Genomic DNA, 22,126 nt, shown 5'->3' with positions numbered 1-22,126 from the left:
ATCCTCATTTTCACCTTTTTTTCTGTTTTTTATTCATTTAGCTGACACTTTTATCCAAAGCAACTTACAATTGCTATATATGTCACGCCTCTGGAGCAAATACTATGGGTTAAGCGTCTTGCTCAGGGACACAATGGTGTGTCACAGTGGATTCGAACCCAGGTCTCTCACACCAAAGGCGTGTGTCTTATCCACTGCACCCTCCGTGTGATGCACCAGCGTGACTCTAATACTTACAGTGTTGGGGGTAACGCATTACAAGTAATGTGCATTATGTAATAATATGACTAACAAGTAAAGAAATGCATTACTTTATAAATGTAGACATTAACATCTGAGTTACTGTGAGTTCCTTTTCAGTATAATTAATAAAAAAAAATAAAAAATAATGTACTGAATTACTGAACTGAACGTAGTTACGCAGAATTACGCACTGTATGTTTGCACGCCTGAGCGGCAGTGTTGGGAAAAGTTACTTTGAAAAGTAATGTGTTACAATATTAAGTTACTCCCCAAAAAAGTAACTAATTGCGTTAATTAGTTACTTTGCATGGAAAGTAATGCTTACGTTACTTTTAAGTTACTTTTGCATTACTTTTTCTTACTTGGCTGAGGCTTGATCTCTTTCAGGCCTTGCAGGTGTTTTTCATGATCGCAAAAATGTCAAGCTCTGGCCTGCCATCTCCGTTTCCGACTCAAACTGTTCCTGCTTAGGTGCATATTTCAACGTTAATATGTTCAGTTTAATTCAGTACATTATTTTATTTCTAAATTGAATTAATTAAACTGAAAAGTAACTCGGATTACTTTTTTAAAAAAGTAACTCAAATATTAATATGTACATTTAAGAAGTAATCCGTTACTTTACTCGTTACTTCAGAAAAGTAATATTATTACTTAATGCGCGTTACTTGTAATGCGTTACCCCCAACACTGCTGAGCGGGAACAGTTTGAGTCAGAAACAGAGATGACAGGCCAGAGCTTAACATTTTTGTGATGGAAATATGCAATTTTTTACTGCAGAACTTCTCAGTCATAAATACACCTGCATGGCCTGAACGAGATCAAGCCTCAGCCAAGTAAGAAAAAGTAACGCAAAAGTAAAGTAAGCATTGCCTTCCTTGAAAAGTAACTAAGTAACACAATTATTTTTTAATTATTTTATTTTTTGGGGGAGTAACTTAATATTGTAATGCATTACTTTTAAAAGTAACTTTCCCCATCACTGATTACATAATCACGTCGAAGGTCACACATAATGTATGCAAAACTACTGCTCCAGTGTTTATAAGTGTGGAGAAAGAGGAACGTTCAGACGTTGTTGTATGAGGAATGATAACAATTAATGTCTTTGTGTCAGATTATTGTTTAAATTGTCCGCAAGTGTGCGTTTCACATATGTAACGTGTGACTTTTTGACGTGATTACGTAATGTGATGATGCGTTGAAATGTATTTGTTGTCCCTAAAATACATTCTGAAATATATGTTAATACATGAAGGTTAAAACTAATTATATTTTTAAATTCAAAAATATATTTAATTAGGCTTTACTTTCTACAAAATGTATTTAGCATATATTTAAAAAAAAAAAATTTTTGCCAGAGAAATATATTTTTTGCCATATGTGCTTTAGAAGATACCTGTTTATATTGTAGGCAGTGGACAGCATGGCAGTTGTCTATAGAGTTGAAAACCCCCCAAAAGAAATACATCTCAACTACACCCAAATTCCCTTGATCCCAGGTCAAACATTAGAAGAGACCTTCATCTAATGCTTGACCTGGGATCAAGGGAATTTGGGTTTATTAAAAACACATTTACTCTCCAACTGACCCTCTTAATGGGAGCTTAGCACACACGCACTTACACAGAGTGGAGTGAAAAGGTGTTTCAGACATAAAGTATATTATAAAAGAAGAGTGCTCTTTAGATTTTGACAAGGGGATGAGATTACTAGGTTATAAGAAAATGAGAAACATCCATAAACAGTAAAAATAGTCACATGTACTCTAATGAAAGCATCTCTTAATGTCACAAAATAGCTTTGATGTTGTGTCATACTGCTTGATGTATACGTATACATCCATCCACTTCCATCATTTTGATTTTGTGCTGACTCTGCCTATGTAACGGTACGTCATGCAAACTGTCAGGTAATCATTGGCTGCCCTTTAAAAAGATCAGTGAGAGGTCAAGGTTGAAAGTATTTGAACTTTAAGTGTTGCATTAAAACACTTCACCTGCATAACTTGGCACTAACTTCATAAAACATACTTTAACATTCAAATTAAAATTATACAAACATGGCTATCATCCTGCCCTCTTGTCATCCTGGCAGAGAAACACAGCACCACTGGGATTACAGATGTTTATATTTAGTGTTTTATGTACATGAATATTGGCAGAGAAAATCTGTACATGTGACACACAGATGATGAAACACGTTTACAAACACCAGATTCACAAACTGAAGGTATACATACACAAACTGACAGTGGGGAAATGCTTCAGCAATGTCAACGTTCATATAGATTAAAAATACTTTGTAATCACTAATAATAACAAAAATAACAGTTAAAAAAATAAAACATTGAGAAGTATGAAATAATTTAAATCCTCTAAACCATGTTTTGAATACAAGGTGGGAGAGGGGAAAGGAAGAGTCTTGGCGCTACCTCTGCAATGGCTGCCACAAGAACAAAGAAGTACAAACAGACAGACAAATGGTGCATGCAGTGGCCAAAAAGAGAACCGCAACTCATCCAAACCCCTATATCCATGGCACTGAGGATGCAGGATAGAGACTCTTGACGTAGCAACAGCGACGGCACCCCCTGAGAACAAACCTTCAGGTGCCAAGGTGGCCTGAGAGCGCCAGACTCGATTCGGTAATGTAAACATAAATACAGAGGTTGATATCTCACTCTAAAGGCAGTTCAGTAACCGCGACACATGCGTCGTTACCGTTAGCATTGTGCGCAAGTAGTCAGTCTGCAAAACTCTCCTTAGTAGAATATCACTTCAAGTTAAATAAACTTCTTTTTTCTCATTATATATATAATATATTTACTTCTGTGCAGAGTCTGTATGTCTGAGTCTCTGTTTTTTAACAGTACTTCCTTGTTTTCACCAGTTTGCTCTGATACTTGACTGAGTGACCGCTGTGTCCCACCACATAAACATCCAGGAGGTAGCTCTTTCCTGCCTCGAGGCCTGTTATGGTCTCGGTGGTGACGGCCTTCTGCAGGTTTGCACTGTGGAAGTACTTGCAAAGTACCTTTTCGGACTTTCGACGGCTCTCCGGTCCTGCGCACTGGTTCTGCTCACGGCGTCGCTGCTCCTCGCCGTAACTTTCGGCGACTTCTCGTCTGTAAACGCAGTATTTGTTTCGGTCCTGCGTGCCAAGCCAAGCCACAGTGACAGACGAACAGGTACGCAACTTATCGAAAGCCTTGATGCGGGTATCCTCGGGTAAAGTGGGGAAGGGCTGCTTTCCCCCGGCACGAGTGCTGGCCAGCACTTTCAAAGTGGAAGCACCCCTGCGAGAACCACGCAGACGAATCAGGTACTTGGCTTTGGGTTTGCCCCGGAGTTGAAACTGACCGACCCCCTCCACGTTTTGTGAAAGTACAAGCTTTCCGTCACGGCGCACCTGAACCTGAACCGCATCCAAACAGGCGTGCACGAAGAGCGTCACGCGCTGATGAGAAGAGACCGGAGCGAAACGAAGAAATTTGCTGCCTTTTCTCTTAACGAAGACATCTGTGACTTTTCCGTCCTTGAGCTCCATGGTCTTCTGCTTGGCTTCTTCTTTAGTGCGAGCAAAAGTGCCCACAAAAGCAGTGCTCATGTTGGTGACCGTGTTGACGGCGAACACGTCAAAGTAGTACTGTGTGTCTGGCTTGAGGTCTGAAACTGTAAAAATATTCTTGTTGCCAATGCAGATTTTCTGTATGTCTGAAACTTTAGGCTTGGGGATATACGTGCGACTCAATTTGCTGCTCAAAGCTCTGTTAGTGGTGAGGGAACGATCCTTACTGAAATCATTCTCAGATGGGACAAAACCGAAATGAGCAAAGTCAAAGGGGCTGAAGTCCCTCCCGGGTTTTGGAGCGGCCATGAAAGCATCATCCACGTTCATCTTGGCCTCTGCTGCACATAAGCTCTTGAAGTTGTGTTCCTTGTTAATAACTACGCAGTATTGGATCGGCTGGCCCATTATAGAGCCAGTGGGAGTGGGCTTCCAGGCTAGCGTGACGGTGGTACGACCCAGTGCGGTTACATCGACCCTGGGGTCGTAAGGCAGCTCTGGGTATGGCTGGTCGGACTCGGGAGTTGTGGTCGCGTAAATCTTGAAGTTGCTGTCCTTTTCAGTAGAGACGATTTCCAGCTGGTACAAGCCCGAAGGGGAGCTGGTGGCGATGAATGATTCGACATCATTTCCTTTGTAGGTGAAAAGCTCGGTCCCTTCACTGGTTGTGACCTGCTGTTTCTGTTGCTCTAATGGTTCTGGCTCACCTGAGGCACACAAAGAGTCACAAAATTAGTCTTTGAAAAACAAAAACAGAATACTGGAAGATCATAGAAGTTTGGGTACCACAGAACAAACCACAAACATCAAAGCAAGGCCCATTCTTTTACAATGGCATGGTGCTGTTTAGAGATGCACATTTTGAATGATGAATTGTTTAAACCACATGCAAACACAAACAGCAACTGTCGAACAAAAGGATGTACACATGAAAACTCTCTCCAAAAGTTAATGAGTGAGACATTTAACATTAACTTCCACATAATGACGCATTTCCCTCACTACCCGAAATCCTCTCATCTAGCTGTTTACGTTCCGCTACTTCCTCCCCACTTCCCAATTAGCACCAGTGGAAAAGAAGAAGCAATTTCCATCTTAATGGAAAAGAGCATCGTTTAATGTTTTGATCCTGTGAAGACATTTTGAGCTACTTCGCCATGTGGATGGTCAGAGTCACTCGCCCGCTGACCGCTGTGTTTTCTATCCAAACAGCTCCACAGCTCAGAGGGCGACTTTCACTTCACTTTTCCCGGGAACCCCGAGCTACACAGAGATCCCTTGTGGCTTCACTGTCCCTATATTTTCCTTTCCAAGCCTTCTCACTTCAGCTGAGCAAGAAAACATAATATTATGTCTGCCAGCTAAAGAATTAAATGAACAGAGTTGGAATCAAAGACCGACTCCCAGTGGATGTATTCGGCAAACATGGGAAAAGTCTTGGACTGTACAGTATATACAGCCTATGTTTACTGTAAAGGGCGATTTATAGTCATGCGTAGGTGCTACGCCGTAGCTACGGCGTAGGCTATCCGTAGCCTGTGCGTAGCTCTGCATAGCCTGACGCGCACCTCACAAAATTCCTAACAGCGCGTCGGCTCTACGCGGACCGGAAGCTCTGTGATTGGTCCACCAGAACCCCTCCCGTCAGGTAAAAAAACTGCGTCATAGGTATTTCCGGTTGAGACGGTGAAAACAAAGATGAGCCAAGTTGAGGAGTGATTTAACTCAAACTGCAACATAAGTCGCTGTTTATTTACTTCCATCATTGCTGGTCTTCTCAAATTATACACAACAAGTTGCTATTTCTTCTTCGTTTGTGGGTTAACTTGCTTAGCTTCTTCTTCTCTGAAGACTTCTGCTGCTACTGTGGTTACACGCGTGATTACTGCCAACCAGCGGTTTCGCGTGTGTTTGCACGTCGACGCGGACGGCGACGCACAAGTATAAATGAAAACCGACGCGGAACCTACGCCGTAGCTGCTACGCCGTAGGACCTACGCACGACTATAAATCGCCCTTAACCACTGTACCATAAGAAAACAAAAACCTTTCACGATTTTTTACTTTGTAGTTTAGTGATCATCCAACAAAAGGGTTATTAAGGTTGTGTTTTATTAAAGGAACAGTATGTAAGAAATGTATATCAATTAATTATAAAATGGCCCTGACATGTCACTAGACATTAAGAAATCGTTTTCATTTCAAATACTTATTTCACTGACAACAGTCATCCGGCCAGGATATTGTCATTTAAAAAGTGGAGTTGCAGCCCTCAACTGATGTTTATGTTGTCATTTTGTGTATTGCCCACCAGTTGTGTGATTGCAGTACCAGTTTTAGCCACAAGTTTTGTGATTGCAGTACCAATTTTGGCCACAATCCTACATACTGTTCCTTTAAGTATCGTTGATTTTATATCTCTGACTTATTCTTGCAAAATTTTTCTTCTATAGCATCGTGAAGCACGTGTGAGTTATTCATTTCTATCATATGATGATAATTAATTTGTTTTTCAAGCCCTCCGGATCCTAAAGTGGCTAGCTGAAATGTGTGGGTTCTTACATTGTATATGTTGTAAAACACTAAGACCTTTTGAGTAAAAAGCTTCATTACTATAAGAATGAATGATGAGGGTTTCTGCGTTTCATCAGCCAAGACAGCTGTACTGGGCCACAAACATGGAAGAAGGGGAAAGCTCAGCGCCTGGGAGTCATTATAACGCGGAGAGTCAAAGATGATCAGAGAAGTTTGTCGTATCTCAGGGAGACACTCATGTCTTTATGCGAGCTCACACATGGACATGTTCAATGCACGCGCTCCTGACATGGTGGCTCCTCCTCTGTCCTTTTGTTTTGCCCCATACCTTCAGTTTCACATACGCAAAGGGTCAGACGCAAGGGCATTTTAAAGGAAGGTTTTTCATTTCATTTTTAGATACTGTCCAGATAGACTATGAGGGATGTTAGGAGAGTGATGAAGAGAATAAAGATAAAAGAAAGTACGAATTTGGGAAAGGACAAGAGAGCAAGCAAAAATCTTGCTTTGTAGACAAAAGGCAGTCACAATTTTTTTTTCGGCTTGAGATGCACACATGAGGGCTTTTCACACTGGAAATAGTTAAACCAGGGTTATTCTAAATCCTGGGTTAATTGAATCCTGGGTTATCTGTTTCACGTTTTACACTGTTCATACTAAACCAGGGGTTAAGAGATAACCCTGTGCATTTCTTTAACACTAGGTTAACATTTTCATTTGCATATTTGCTGTGTCAACAACAATCTTGATTGGATAAAAGGTGTTGTACTGTCTTAATTAAAATAGCGTTTTGAATATCCACTTGACTCGCTCTTCCACAAAACAGGTCACAATGTTCATCTTTCTTTGCTGTTTTAAGCCTCCTGGGATGTCTTTTTACTCAAATTCAGGTGTTTTCAGTACACAGAGACGGTGATATGAGGTACGTGCTTCAGCGCAGGGTTCAATAACCCTGGGTTAATTTCAGGGATAACCCTGCTTCTAAATTACAAGTGTGAAACGCTCCTTAACCTAGGATTAAAAGCAGGGTTAAGAACGAAGATAACCCGGGGTTAAGTGCAGTGTGAAAAGCCTAATGGGTTTTACACCTCTTGCAAAAATGAAAATCTAAAAAATTATGAATACTTTAATACACTTTGTGTTTTGTTGTTGTTGTTTTATAGCTTTTGGGTTTGCAGGTGTCAGGTGCAGTCCATCAGGACACCAGGTGTGGTGACATTGAGCCCAAATTCACACATGCTCACAATCCCAAATTGACGCAAATGGAGCTTATGATGGAATAGACTGGAAAACACTGACCAGACACGCTTCACAGTACTTCGCAGAAAACACATATTTACCTGTGCCTCTGTTTATTTTTTCAAATGAATCTCAAGTTATTTTTGTATAAAACTTTCCAAGCAGACATCTGTAGGGCATTAATTTTGTTTTTAAATCAGTATAGTAACAACATGAGGAGAACTCAACTGCTTGTCTACTAACTAAACAGGCAATTGCTTTTCAAGACAGCATCTTCACTAAAATTAAAACTCATAAGTGACTGATTTGGCATGTTTACAATAAGCACACATAAAGGGAAAAGTAAGGAAATAAGCTTTCATACTAAATTTAAGCTATTATTGTAATGCTTTTCAGTAAATAAATTGGAATTAATACGTTATTGATTTTCTTTAACCAAATTTGTTGCAATGCATTCTGGGACTGCTGTCTGTCTTAATGAAGGATAAATATTACAGTACGAATTTCACATATGCCTTTTAAGAATCCTGTTTGCATGTTTCTTATGCATTAAAATATTGCCTTCATACGGCAAGCAGGTCATAAAGTGCTAAAATGGTCATTGCAGTTACAGTTTAGTCTTAATGTGTATGGTATTCCTAATCCTTTATGATGATTCTTCATCATCTAATCAGCCTTAATCCTTAACTGAAATGAGATACCACTGTCTGCGTTAATCCTCAAACTGTATTGAATAGCATTGGGTGATGCTCTCTTGTTTCTGCAGATCTCAGATCAGTTTTTCTAATAATAGGTTAGAGTGTGGACATGGAAAACAGGTCTTAAATTACTGCACAGTTGCAACATAGATCAGGAGATTTAATTCGGATACCTGATCCTTCTCCGCTGCGGTCCTCTGGGAGCTCCTGCAATGTCAATCTCCACTCGAGCGGAGCGTCACAAGGTGTCACCGTCACCAATAGCGGAGTGTTGTCTTCCTCAACCACAAAAAAGTACCTGTGAGAGCGAGGTAAGAAACGGCCTGTGAGTTAGCGTGTGCACAACAGTATAATGAAAACAGCAGAAACGATGCAGGAAATTGAAGCTGACTCATTGCATGTTGTGTACCAGATGTGCTGTTCACTTAGATTAAATCGCTTTTGATGTTTGTGTGAAAACTAACCAGCTGTATTTATTTTCGATTACTGAATTAGACTAATACAAATACTTTCTGCATGTGGGCTCAACAAAGCGTAACGCAACATATAAGACTGATGTTTTAGTGAGTTACATATATTAGTTTAGCTGATTTAGCTTTTGCCTTTGAAAGTACTTGCGATATATTATAACCCATCCCATGACACATACTTAAAGGATCCGGCCTTACACAATCTGCTACTGTAATAGGAGCACGTTCCCTTAACACAACGCTGTAAACGTTAGCTTTGCTGTCTCTGCAACTTCATTATTGTTTTTTTTTAACTGGATTAGCTGTGACACACATGGGAGATGTCTTCAACATTCGCAATATATATTCGCAATGCATTATTAGGCCCCACTGCTTACTACAGTACGCGCTAAATGCTGCCTATTATTTTTAATTAAAAAGTATGTGAACAATGCTAAATCAACAATCATCTCATGCAAGCCATGCTCCATCACCACCATGATCTTATGTGCATTTTGAAGAATCACATCAAATGCCAATTTAGAAAAAAAAAACTTAATTCGCAAAAACATTTTTACGCTCGCTTGAGGTGTTTCTTGACTTATGCGAAAAAGAGTAAATGCCAATAATGGGAGATGAAAACGCATTTGCCGAATAAATTCTGACGTAGCGAACATTAAACCCACATGACTGATCCGATGATGTTGTCTTTATCATATATGGGGCTTGTTCTCGTCGCAATGTCTTGTCGTCTGCTTGTGCATGCATCAATAATGTTGAATTTCTTCTTCTGTACACAGCTTTCAGTTTGGCAATTACAAGCTGCCCTGCTAATAAATTATTAACTTGCCCATTCGTGACTACTCGCAGTCCTGTCTCCATTTTCCAAGCGTCTCTTGTTTTGTTTACTGTTGGTTATTAGGTTACCTGTTGGTTATTAGGTTATAAAGATTTACCCACTACAGAAGTCGCATGATCTTATAAGCATCTTCACACAATCATTGTGTACAAGGTAACCATGCCATATCCTCCCAGACTTATGGTTATTGCAGTCTCAACTCACGGAAAGTCGTGTTATAGTCATGAAAAATTTGACTCATTTATTCGTGTCCATGGCACGAAATTCAGGGTTTTTTTCGTACCTTGAGCATGAATGACTTTTTCGTGTCACTCACACAAATTTCTATAAATAGTTTTTCGTGTGCGTGTCACGACTTTCTTTTTCATTTCATTTTCATGCATTGTTTTCTCATTGTTTTTTCGTACTTTCATACCATTGTCGCTTGGGGTTGGGCTTAGAATCACTTTCTGTTACATTTTAGACATCCTAACCCAAACCCCAACTCTCTAACCCCAACTCCAAGCGAGAATAGTTATAAAAGGTGAAGAAAAACATGTAGAAACCAATACAATAAAGTACATCCTAACCCAAACCCCAAATCTAACCCCAATCCCAAGCGACAATAATTAAAAAATAGGAGGACATTTTTTAAAACAATACAGTACATAAAATGACACAAAAAAGAAAATCGTGCCACTGACACGAGATTTAAAACACCAAATTTGTGCTGAGTGACATTCGTGCTCAAGGCACAAAAAAGCTGAATTTCATGCCATGGACACGAATAAATTAATCAAATTTTCCGTGACAATAACATGACTTTCGTGAGATCATGTTGGGTTATTTTGCATCTCTGATCAAAAAAAGGGGTGAAAAACAATATGTTAAAAGTCATTTCTGATAATATTTTTGGTTCATTTGTCAAACGGAATAGTGTTGAGTGCAATGCATTATGGGATTTAGTATGCCAGTGAAGTGTGCTCTGTTTTGGCAAATGCAGTAGGTCATTCTGTGCATACATAGTACACACTTCCAAAATAGCACATGTAGTTGCATGGCATTCTGAACATAGCCAATGACCTTCTGTTGATACCCATTCAGAGCAGTGACAACTTTCGGCACTATGTTCTGCAAAATGATTATGATAAATGTAGACTTGATGCGCATGTAATCAGCTCTGTTAGCACACACCGCAGTTCATTAGCAGGACATGACATTGATGGAATCATTGGCCAAGACATCAAACGAGAAACGGGGAGATAAATGATTGCTCCCAAGCTTTTTTGAAATGCGAAGAGCTCAGCATGTGAACATCTGTGGTATGTATGTTCCGATTAATTTATCCAGGATCCTTAGTAAAAATAACCCATAGCCTTTTCCTAAGACCTTGCATGTGGTGGAGCTTGATGGACGTGGTAAACGCGGTAAGTTTCCTTCTATCAGAAAGCACCTGCTACTCAGCGAACTCCTTCATCAAACACAACACACGCTGATTTCCCAGCAACTCATTCATAATGAATGTCTTACTCTCATCTGATGCACCATGGCCATAATAGATTCCATATTTCACATAAACTAAATGTAATAATAACACGAACATTTCCAGTTTTAGCCTACTACAAACAATGGGCTAACTTGAACTAAAGTTTGAAATATTGTAGTGTAATTCTCTATTGCACTGATTGGTTGCAGTACAGAGATGTGATCGGGTTGATTTGATTTGGCTGAACTAAGTTTGGCTTTTCTGTACTGGATTAAAATGTGCTGGGCTGTTTGATCTTTTTCTTTTGATACTAGATATATGTTTGTATCAGCCCATTCTCATGATTTGCATATAAATAGCACGCAGTGTGAAAAGTTGTGCAATACATAAGCCAAATTCCAATTTTGCATGAATATGATACGCCAGTCCTTCCCGTTCACTTATTATGCCGCATCTTTTCATATCGTTTAATGTATTGTTTTTTTTTACCATTATCATTTGAGTTTAGGGTTAAAACAACTTTTTGTTACATAAAATGAAATCCTAACCCAAACCTCAATTCTAATCGCAACTCCAAGCGACCATGGTTTAGATATAGACAAAAACATAGATAAACCTATATATTAAAAGACATCATAAAGCAAATCCCAAATCTAACCCCAAACCCAAGCGACAATGGTTTAAAAAAAATTATAAACCAATATATATAAAACGACATAAAAATATGCGCCAACTTTAAGTGAACAGGAAGGACTGGCATATTGGAATTTGGCGCATGTTTTGCATGACTTTTTACACTGTGTGCTATTTATACGCACTTCATGAGAATGGGTTGGTTTTAATTGTTTAGACGGTGAACAATTGGTTTAGGTAATTGTTTTAATTTTATTCATATTAGTCCTTACAGGAAATTTTATACATAAACACGTTTATCATTTGAATGATAGTTTTATTGCTAGTTTTTATGACAAAAATTGTGAAGGTTAAATCATTTTTAGTCATATTGAACTGGTGTAAACAGACCATTAGTATCTCGAACTGCTGAATGACATGTGCGACTTCAAATCTTTGTGTGCGAGTGTGTGCCCATTTCTATATTGCGTGTGATGCATGACTCCACCTTTTTGGGGTATCCCTAAACAGGTATCCACTGATCTCAGCTCCATCGGGCATAAAAGAAGAGTCGTGAAACGTTGCTTTGTCTCTGATCTGCATCTGAAAGAGACCCTCATCACGTGTGGGCAGTTTCTGTCCCATCACCCCCAGGACCAGCAACATCAAGCCATAACATCCAAACATCTGTCTCATCCTGCAAACAAAAGAGATCATCACAAATCAATACCTAGATACAGTACATCTGTGATGGAGCAGAATACGAAGAGTTAGTAAATGAGACCTGTTTAAAATCGTCCAAAACTTTTTTTAATTACAAAAGATTGTGAAGTAGATAAACAAAAACGTCATATTTCTGGCAACATCAGGACAACAAACAAAACAAATGAAAATAAGTCATTTGAAATGAATCAACACACTGCATCTTTAATGTTCTGGTGCTGTTTTAACTCAAGAGGCGGCCCGGCTGGGTTAAAGGGGTAAAAGACGGGTGTACTGCAGTTCATACTGCTCACAAACAACCTTCAGACTACTCGTGAGTACATCCAGTCACACACGCACACACACAGATGTGCTGAGATTGCTCTCTGGATTGGATACACAAATTCTCATCACAGTTTGAATTCATGTCTAAAGTATCTTATGGTACGTATGTCTGGTTGGTGTTAAACACTTGTTTACTGTTCACAGATCATCTCTTAATCAATTCTGAACAATCAAGATCACAATGATGTGTTTAGTTTGTATACTCATAAACTGTTTATTGTTATAGAGAATAAAGCCTTTTATGTTTACAGTTTGGTGCCCAGTTTGCCACAAATCCAAATTTGTAAACACATCTTTAGAATAGATGTAGATACCCATACAAGAGCAACAACAAGTACTATATTAGACTGATTGACTGAATTGCCTTTGAGGAGCTGAGGTAGGTTTTGCTAGATTAGAATTAGAATTCAGGTTAGGATGAAATAAACCGGGATGCTTATTTGCTGAGCTGGATTAAGTCTTGTTTATAAAACGGTTAGTTCCAATCCTTGATTCTGATTGGTCAATAGGTGTGCGATAAAACACGGCTATGACCGCTTCACCCAACGGTTCTGTTTATCACTGTGCCCTTAGCAACACCCTTAGCAACCACACATATGGGTTAGTTGTTTTTATTTGAGCTTTCATGGATATTACACATTTTTGTTCATGGTCAGGGACTATTTTTTCTAGCGGAAGGAAGGCTTTTTATTGATTTAACTTCATGAAAGTTGCACTAATATTTGTTAACCGTTTTATAAAAGCAATAAGGTACTTGAGGTCCTTCAGCCGTTACTTATTCACGATACAGCACAGCCTCCCGTACCTTATTGCTTATACTTGACGCGTCAGCATGAGCGAGTGGCTAAAATTACATCAGCGCAGAGTCGGCGGTCGTGCTCATTGGGTGCGCCAGACCTCATTTCACGTGGAGGTGTGCACGGTAGTTTTTATCACTGCATGCCAAAATGCAATGTTTAATGTTTACATGAGTTTAAACACATGACGTCACCACCACTTAAAGGGCACCTATTGTCCGATTCACAATTTTTCATTTCCTTTGGTGTGTGTGTTAGTACATGTTAACGATATGCAAAGGGTACTAACCCCAAAGTAGACGATGACGCAAGTTATCTTCTACGCAAATCTCTTTTCTTGAACTACAACAAACACACGGATTGTAGGCAACAGTTTACTTTCTGGGATTGGTGATGTAGACAAGACCGACATTATCATAATTCCTCCCGCTTGGGACTCAGCCTGTAAGTTAACTCCTGTTACCATTACATCTTTCAAACATGGTAAGGAGCGTCTCATTTCCGGCTGAGGCCAATCACAACGTACAGATTAGCTGGCCAATCAGACACAGAGCTTTTCAAATTGATACGTTTTGTACACAATCCATGTGTTTTTAGAACACAGGAATATCTGGAGCTACAAAATTGTATTATACCACACATTATATGATACCAAATACACAAAATAACATTATTTTTTAGCAATGAAATAGGAGCACTTTAACTGCTACTGTTCCTGACCCCTAAAGGCCAAAAGAGGTACTGCATGCGTCCAATGCCTACCTACATGTTCGAGTCAAATGAAGTATGCTTTCCCAGGCTTTGCGTTCGACAAAATAAACTATACTTTCAGTTTTACGTTGAGCTGAACTTGGTTTAGTCCAGCTGTGCTGGGTTTAACTATACTGTAGGTGGAATTTAGTGCAGCTGTGTTGGGTTGAGATCTGACTGTGCCGGATTTGGCTGAACAGATATCACATGATCTCCTCCTCCTATTGATTTAGTCTCATTGATTGAAGTCAAAGCTCAATCCCCTCTGATATAATCAGGCTAATGATGGCAGATTAAAGTGATACTCCACTGTCATTAACTGCAAGTGAGAGTCTGTCCTTTTAATGACCTCTCCAGTCATCCCTCCTCCCACTTTAGCCTTTATTCCCTCTTACTTCACCTCCTTCACTCGCTCTCAGGCCCTGCTCTCTCTTTTTCTTTCCCCCACTTTCATCCATTGTTTATTTCATTCAGATGCTCTCCTCTTCTCATTCTTTTAAAGTTATACACTCTCCTCCCTCCTTTAGCATGGGCTTTTCACTTGAGCCACTCACAAAATCTACTTAACTGCATTTGCACACAAAGCATGGCTCTTATCATGCATTGCATTTCCTCTTGTCTGTCTCTAAGAGAGTACTGCTTACTTCTCCTGACTTCAGACTGTGTAATAGGACACTCTGACACATTCACTCTTAAACGTTCATCTTGTACAGCACAAAATATGCATATATATGCCTGTATATGTCTGATTATAGGGGAATTGCTTTTAATCCTGGCACTGTAGACACTGAAACTGTTTGAGTCGAATCATTAGTCCGAACTAAATGTGTCAGATAAGTAGGGGTGACCCCGAATAGTCGAAGATTCGATGCATCGATAGGAGAAGCCTGATTCGACTACCAATCTCATAGTCGAATCGTCGCAGATGTGTTATGAAATGAGGATCATTTAATTTTGGCCGTATGGGTGCACACATTATCTGATTTCACATATAACAGCTTTCTCACAATATATTAATATACTGCATATTATGATAATGCTGCAAATAATATGTGAAGTAGCAGCTTTCAATAAATATTTTTAAAATGCGTTAATAAATCCAACAACCCCTGTGACCGGACTTCACGTCCATAAGAGGTCTCTATGTTATTAAAGCCTTGCCTCTTTGTTTCGACATTTAAAAGACAAAGCTGGCAAATTAAACTATGTCTTTCGTTCTTTTAATAATTTCTATATTTTATTTTATTTATAAATCACTTTGGGTTATCTGATTTAACTATTTGGCTTGTGTTTTGTTTCCGTGCACTTGAGGCATTTTGCATATTTGTTCTGCACTTTGTTACTTCTGACCTTATTTTATTAAAAAAAAATTGTATTTATTATAAACGTAAATTCCGATCTAATTTAAGTATGTAAATTTTGGATAGCTTTTCGTTGTATCGATGTTGCGCTATTGCGTGCTGGCCATGCTTGCGCATGTAATTTAGCCGAACGGTTAGGTGCTCTGCGTCTCATATTTAGGAGTTCATCAAACTAAACATTAAAAAACGGATGTTTTTCGACGAGTATAAGTTTTTAAAATGTATTTAAAACATATATTGTCTATCTTAAAGTTAAACTACAAAACAGGTAAGCCGTTTTTTTATTTCGGTGATGAAACGGAAACTAGTATCTGCACCGAACCTATTTCTGCCTGACACGAATGTCTTTCTTGTGATTTAATATTATGGTCAGTCGGTGTTCACTTTCAAATTATAGCAAAGAGATTCCTGAAATAAATAATATCATCCGGTCTTTCTGTATCTAAAGTTAATACAGAGATGATCAAAGTCAAAGCAAGCAAGCAGGTATTTCTGTGCTAAATAATAACGCGTAGTGTCTATATAATCATTAATTTCAGTGTTTTTCTTGTTATAAATTAACGTTTAATGAATAGATTAGTTTTTATCATTTACAGTCACAATCACAAATTATTTGTCATTTCTCATTTGTCGGGTTTTTTTGGTCATGACTGCTTTGACGCGCTATCTCCAAATTAAATAAAAACACGTAATTGTAGCCGGAGTTTCCAAGGCAGGAATACCTTTGTTATTTTTTTAGGTTTAGTTATCAAAATGTATTTTTGTGTGATGTTCTGTAGATCGTGGCTTTAAAATGTTATGAGGAATAATTAAACAAATGTTGCCTTACATTTTACCTTAAAAAAAAATATATATAAATGCATCGTCAGTTTTGTCTTCGTTTATTACTTGAAAGACAGTTTTGGTCACTTTATCAGACAGTTGTTTATGTGTGCTGTTTGTGAAAGAAAATAAAAGTTACCAATTTGTACCTGGTCTGGCCCCCTCCCAACCCATGCATACAAACATAGATGATTCGACTATCGGTCGACTATGGAAAGATTCGAAAATTCTGATTCGAATATGTAAATCCTTAGTCGAGGACACCCCTACAGATAAGAGGGCTGTCTGCGCCCCACGGACCAAGTTTAAGAGTGCTTTCTTTCTTAGGTCAGCTTTTTGATAAAGACCCAGGTCTGTTTGACATCAGAGATCAATTTGGGGGCAAAATCAAACTTGAATTTGGACCAACAGATTAAAGCGAGTGTGAAACAGCCTTACAGATGTACCAAACCTCCGCTGCAGGGCTATTGGATGAGTGCAGACATATGAAGACCAATAAGCCAGATTAACTGCTAGTCGAGATCACGGATCTGCAGTTTAGTCATCCAGAAAATTACAATTCCGTGTTAAGCTGAGGTCTTTGAACTGAATTACAAACACAAATTAACTAAACGTGTAGATGGTCGCTGCCTGGAATAAGAGATACAACATGTGTAGAATTCAATCCTAATAATGAAGAAAGGGAGGACACATACAAATGTGGATTTCCTCTTCAACTCTATCAGGTTTTATAGATGCAGTTGCGTTTCCCGTAGCAGAAAGGGTTCTTCTCTTTCTAAAATAAAACTTCAAAACAAAGGCCCATCTGGAACAAATGAAAGCTAATGTTTAATTAGAGCTGGGAAGAATGTCTGATCGTAATTTGGGGAAAGGATAATTTGAAGCCAGAGTCGGCCGCAATGGTGCCAACTTTGTTTTTTGGCTTTTTCTGTATTTATTTGTTTTTCCAAATGTTCTTGTGACAGAAACAAGTTTGTCCGGGTCCTGAGTTACTTATGAACAGTGTACAAAACCGAGACGTCAGGATTTTAATCTTGAAGTGGTTTCGGGAGAAAGTGTGTTGTGGGAAGGTCGGAGAGTCAAGTTCGTAATGTTAAACAGCTTAAACCCTTTAAACACAGCACAAAGCTGTTTGAATTACCATCCTCAAAATGTTCCTAATCACTTCACGTGCAAGTTAAATGGCAACAAACTTAAACGCAGTGTTGTTTTTCAACAGTTCTAAGTCGTGTACCTCTTTTAACCTCCTTGATTGTCGTTTGTGATCTAAAGAGCCATTTAAAGATAATTCTGCAAAACGAATGGATTAAGTTAATCTTTTGACAGGTGTTTCAAAAGCAACAATGTTTGGCTACGGTCCACTGTGAATAGCCCAATTTCCCTGTATTGCAATTCATCTAATTATATCCCTTGAGAGATAAATGTCATTCACTTTAGTAATCGGTTTATTCAGATCAGAAAACGCCATTCATCTCCTTTTGGAATCCAGGACTTCAAACAACAGCGAGTTAAAGTGAATGATGAACAGTTACAAGCAGATAAACACCTTGCCGATCAGCGAATGATTCAATAGATCAATCGACTGATTAATTGGCACTGGAACTGTTAACATGAGGTAAGTAACAAGCTCAGTCTGCGTATTCGCACATATGAGTAACACATGTATGGTGCACAAAGAGTGACGTTACTGACAGGGTAAAAACACACATTTCAACGGAGCAGCTACCACCTGTCAATCAAGCCGCAGCATTCTGAGCCACAGACAGCTGAGAGCCATCATTACCGTGCTAACCTGTGTGCGGGTGTCATGACTTTCTCGCTTGCTTTGACTGCAGATGTGACAAACTCACACACATATACTGCTCTCCCACCGATCAGCTCATCCCACATCTATGACATCTGAAACCTCTAAACCAGAAATTTTAAACTGAGTGGACCTCGGTGATATAGGGTTGACCTCAATCCCTACTCTTTAATTAAATCATTTTACAATATAGTGGTGGTTAAACAGATTACTATAGATTACTAAACATTATCATTTATGCGTGATTTCTTCTGCTTCTCCACTCAGCAGTCAATCTGAGTGGGCGAGTGCCACCCTGGCCCTTATGTTGCCTCACCACTGCTCTGAAACAAAATTTAAGTCGGATTTCATCCTATGAGTTCCTCACAGCACTGTCATGCACACACACCAAACAAACTCTGGACTGTCAAAGAAGGAAAAAAAGAACCAACAACAGATTTATTTAGAAAAGGGAGTGGATGGTTGGACAGTCTTTACTGACATCGGTTCTGGTGCCCTAATAAGACAAGCTGATGTGGCGCCATTCTTAGTGCGTCTATGACTCCTAAGATATGCTGTTGACACGTCTCTGGAAGAGTTATTTTCCATGAGACCGCAATGTGTCCTTTTCACCATTGCCATTATGATGTCATAGATGTGGGATGAGCATTTTAAAGCTAAGGTACTTGACATGTGCTGCATTCTTGTGCCAAACCAGAGGCATCCTGGTGCTCTCGGGCAGCCAAATGGTACAATGACTAATTGGTAGAGAAGAGGTTTTAGTAAGATCGAGTGGACACTTGTCTGTCTCCTTATTGCTTTCTTTGTAATGCAGGACAGCTTTTATCAAATAATATTGTCTAAATGCAATTTCAAGATCACTGACGAAGGCAAAGAGATCTAGATCTGCGTAATCTGGAACCATATCAAATGAGCTCACTGTAGTGTCCAAAACGAGATGTCTCAAAAGTATCCTCACATATGTACTTATCAGAGTGCTCCCAATTAGTACTACGTCCAGGAATGTTGATAAGCGGCTAAGTTGAGGGTGCGGGGACCACAGTCTGCACAAGCCACACAAACACTCCATTGAGGAAGGGGGGAGGATTAGCTTTGACTGATGTTCACTTCATTGCTGTCTTTGTAAGAAGAATGAGAGATCTCACAGATAATCACAAATCTAAGGGACAATTTGTCACTCTCGTCCCACCCATATGAGCATATCAAGAGCAAAGCCAAAAACAGGCATGCTGGGAAATAGAGCGCCCACATTGATGTTTACCTGCTAAGCATGCGTGAGGAAAAAATTGCATGTATCGTTGCAATGAATTTCAGCCTAGCTGCTTTGGGAATTAACCAATATGGAAATAAGCAATGGGGGGTCGAAAAGCTGCAATTAAATCCCTGGTTCTCCTCAACAGGACATGACACACGGTCACGTCAGACCCAACAAAGATGAGCGCAGGGACGACTGTATCTCCGTATCGAACTGTCACTCCGTCGGACACACAAATGGCTATTTCAACAGTGGCGGAATTCTTTCGTTGCCAGAGTTTTCATATGCTAATGAGGGTTTAGATACGCTATGCAACACAGACCTTCCCGTTCTTAGACTTTTGTTCCCGTTTTATTCTTCTCGAGAGAGGATGGGAGGCAGTGCAGCTTGGCCTCACCGCTAAATACAGTTATTCAAATTCCTTCATTCTGAGTCTGCCTTTCATTATGTCTCCCAGCCCAGAGAAAAATATCACTCTCACCAGGAGCCACATCAGGTAGTCTGCCATACACAACTATAGTTTGTGTGTATGTCAGTGATAGACAGATAATCCTCACAGGAGAGATTAAAAAATCCACACAATTTACTATTCAATTAAAATGGGGGATGCAAATGGGACCAAACTCTCTTCATCTCAGATGGGTAATTGACATGAAATTTCAAGTACCGTGGCATTGCTTAACTTCATAATTTTAATAATATATGCAATTTTATGATCTATATTTATATTAAATCATTTATTATCGGGTTTATTTTACTTATCTGTGAAACAGCTAAAAAGTTTTGACCTGTCACAATATCTAAACTGTAGACACCATTTAGTGGAGGTTATACACAGATATATGGGTTCACCCAGACCACAAATGATATACAAAAATATTCATAACTGCACATATCCTATAACAATGTGAGTTAATAAATGCTTAGACGTTTGCTGGGTAAGAACTTCAATTGCAACCTTATCTAAAATATCCCATTACGCTTTCTTATTGTAATAGATAAAAAAGTTGTTTTTATCAATAACGTTAACAGCATCTTTCCTAATAAATACTAGAATTATTTAATACGTGCTTGACAACTACTTAAACTTTCAGAACAAGAAAAATTTCATTTCCTTATCAGCAATGTAAATGTTGCAAGTGCGTTTACGCGTGTATATTTTAAAAAACAGATATTTAAAGAGAAACCTTCACGTGTTTTCTTTCACCCATGAGCGAAGGCAGCAACAATTAACATTTGACTGATTTAAAGGGGCGCGGACGAATTTTGATGAATTGCGTCTGGCGGATCCGAGCGCATGGGAACCGCGTCTCCAAAGACAATGTCCAGCGTTCCCATCCCTAAACTTCGCTCCAAACATCTCACGAAGAGCACCGTACACTTAATCTGAGATCCAGACGAGCTGCAGGAGAACATTAAACGAGTCTGCGAGATCAGGCTTGATGGAGAGGTGTTTGAAAGCTGTGGAGTTTGTAAACCGCAAAAGCCCGTCCCCCGTGTTTTGGCAAGAGGTTCAAAGAGTGTCTTTCTCTATTCGGAGAGTCCCGCTGCTTTTTCCCCATGACTGCATAAGTTTTAAAAACTCTTTTATGAGGCATGAAAGCATTTCGGAAATGCAAAGACAGGTACATCTGAGCAATGTGTGAAACCGGTGGAAATGCTCCTTGGGAGGTATTTAAACACAACTTGTTTCGAATGCATTTCTTTTTTTCAATTAAAATAATAATAATGAAACCATAGATGAAAACAGAAAAAAACATTGATTTGATGTGAAAGCTCCTTACCTTATTCTTTAGTGTAAAATCCCGCCAGAAACAAAGTTTGTATTGATGGAAATTGTATTATTGGCTGCGTTCTTTATTTCTTTTAGTTTTCTTCCAGTAACACAAATTTTCAAGTAAAACTGCATAAACTATTTAATACGCGTAAAGACTGTACGTGGATCAGCTGGTGTAAAGGTGTTTCTTCATGTGCTGGTAGAATCCTTCATTCGCATCCGAGAGTTTCTGTCGCGTCCTAAAGTTGTCGCGTATCCTCCTCAGTCGTTCTCGTGTTTAGAGTTTGAGACTGAAGCGCGAGTCAGACTGCTGTGAAGTCTCTCTCTCTCTCTCTCTTTCTTTCTCTCTCTCTCTCTCTCTCTCTCTCTCTCTCTCTCTCTATGTATGTGGAGTGTTTCTAACACTCTCTTCCTCTCTCTGAAGACCAGCCCACTCATCTCACTGTCCCACACCAAACATATATATCATTAAACAAAAGTAAAATGGAAATATATGACCTGTGCACATCATCAAATATATCATAATAATTCATCATAAACAGAAGTTGATAATCTAAATATTATTTTGTTTTTACATATTGTTCATAAACTGGAGCTGTTTATTATAAAATTCTCATTGTATTTTTGTGGCATCCTTGAATAAGGATTAGCACTGAAAGCCACGTAGTCTCTATTGCTTGTTGTTCGACTTGTGTCAGATTTAGTTATTGTCATTTCCATGCTGTTTGGAATGCATTGTCACAAGTGCACATCATTCAGAGAAGACCAACATTTAATTTTGCAATAAATAAATAAATAAATACAAACACTTTCACTTAACAATGAATAGCCAACAGACTGCA

The 22,126-nt window shown here is 39.0% G+C and overlaps 1 protein-coding gene across 1 annotated transcript; it reads right to left on the bottom strand.

The window, feature by feature from the left end:
• Positions 1–1,997: 1,997 nt before the first annotated feature.
• ndnf (neuron-derived neurotrophic factor) lies at positions 1,998–21,580 on the bottom strand. Its single transcript, XM_065286567.2, has 4 exons — positions 21,292–21,580; positions 12,180–12,368; positions 8,460–8,584; positions 1,998–4,521 (listed from the first exon to the last, which is right to left on the bottom strand). Exons 2-4 carry the CDS (start codon positions 12,365–12,367, stop codon positions 3,110–3,112), a joined length of 1,725 nt encoding a protein of 574 aa, XP_065142639.1. The 5' UTR covers position 12,368; positions 21,292–21,580; the 3' UTR covers positions 1,998–3,109.
• Positions 21,581–22,126: the final 546 nt, after the last annotated feature.

Source organism: Paramisgurnus dabryanus, chromosome 21 (assembly GCF_030506205.2).
Source record: "Paramisgurnus dabryanus chromosome 21, PD_genome_1.1, whole genome shotgun sequence".
Lineage (NCBI taxonomy): Eukaryota > Metazoa > Chordata > Actinopteri > Cypriniformes > Cobitidae > Paramisgurnus > Paramisgurnus dabryanus.
This window is presented reverse-complemented; position numbering and strand designations above follow the sequence as displayed.

Coding starts and splice junctions, on each gene's coding strand:
- ndnf (XM_065286567.2), bottom strand. CDS start 12,367: ATGAGACAGATGTTTGGATGTTATGGCTTGATGTTGCTGGTCCTGGGG. Junction 8,585..12,179: donor TTTAGGGATACCCCAAAAAG/GTGGAGTCATGC, acceptor TCGCTCTCACAG/GTACTTTTTTGTGGTTGAGG. Junction 4,522..8,459: donor CCGCAGCGGAGAAGGATCAG/GTATCCGAATTA, acceptor TGTGTGCCTCAG/GTGAGCCAGAACCATTAGAG.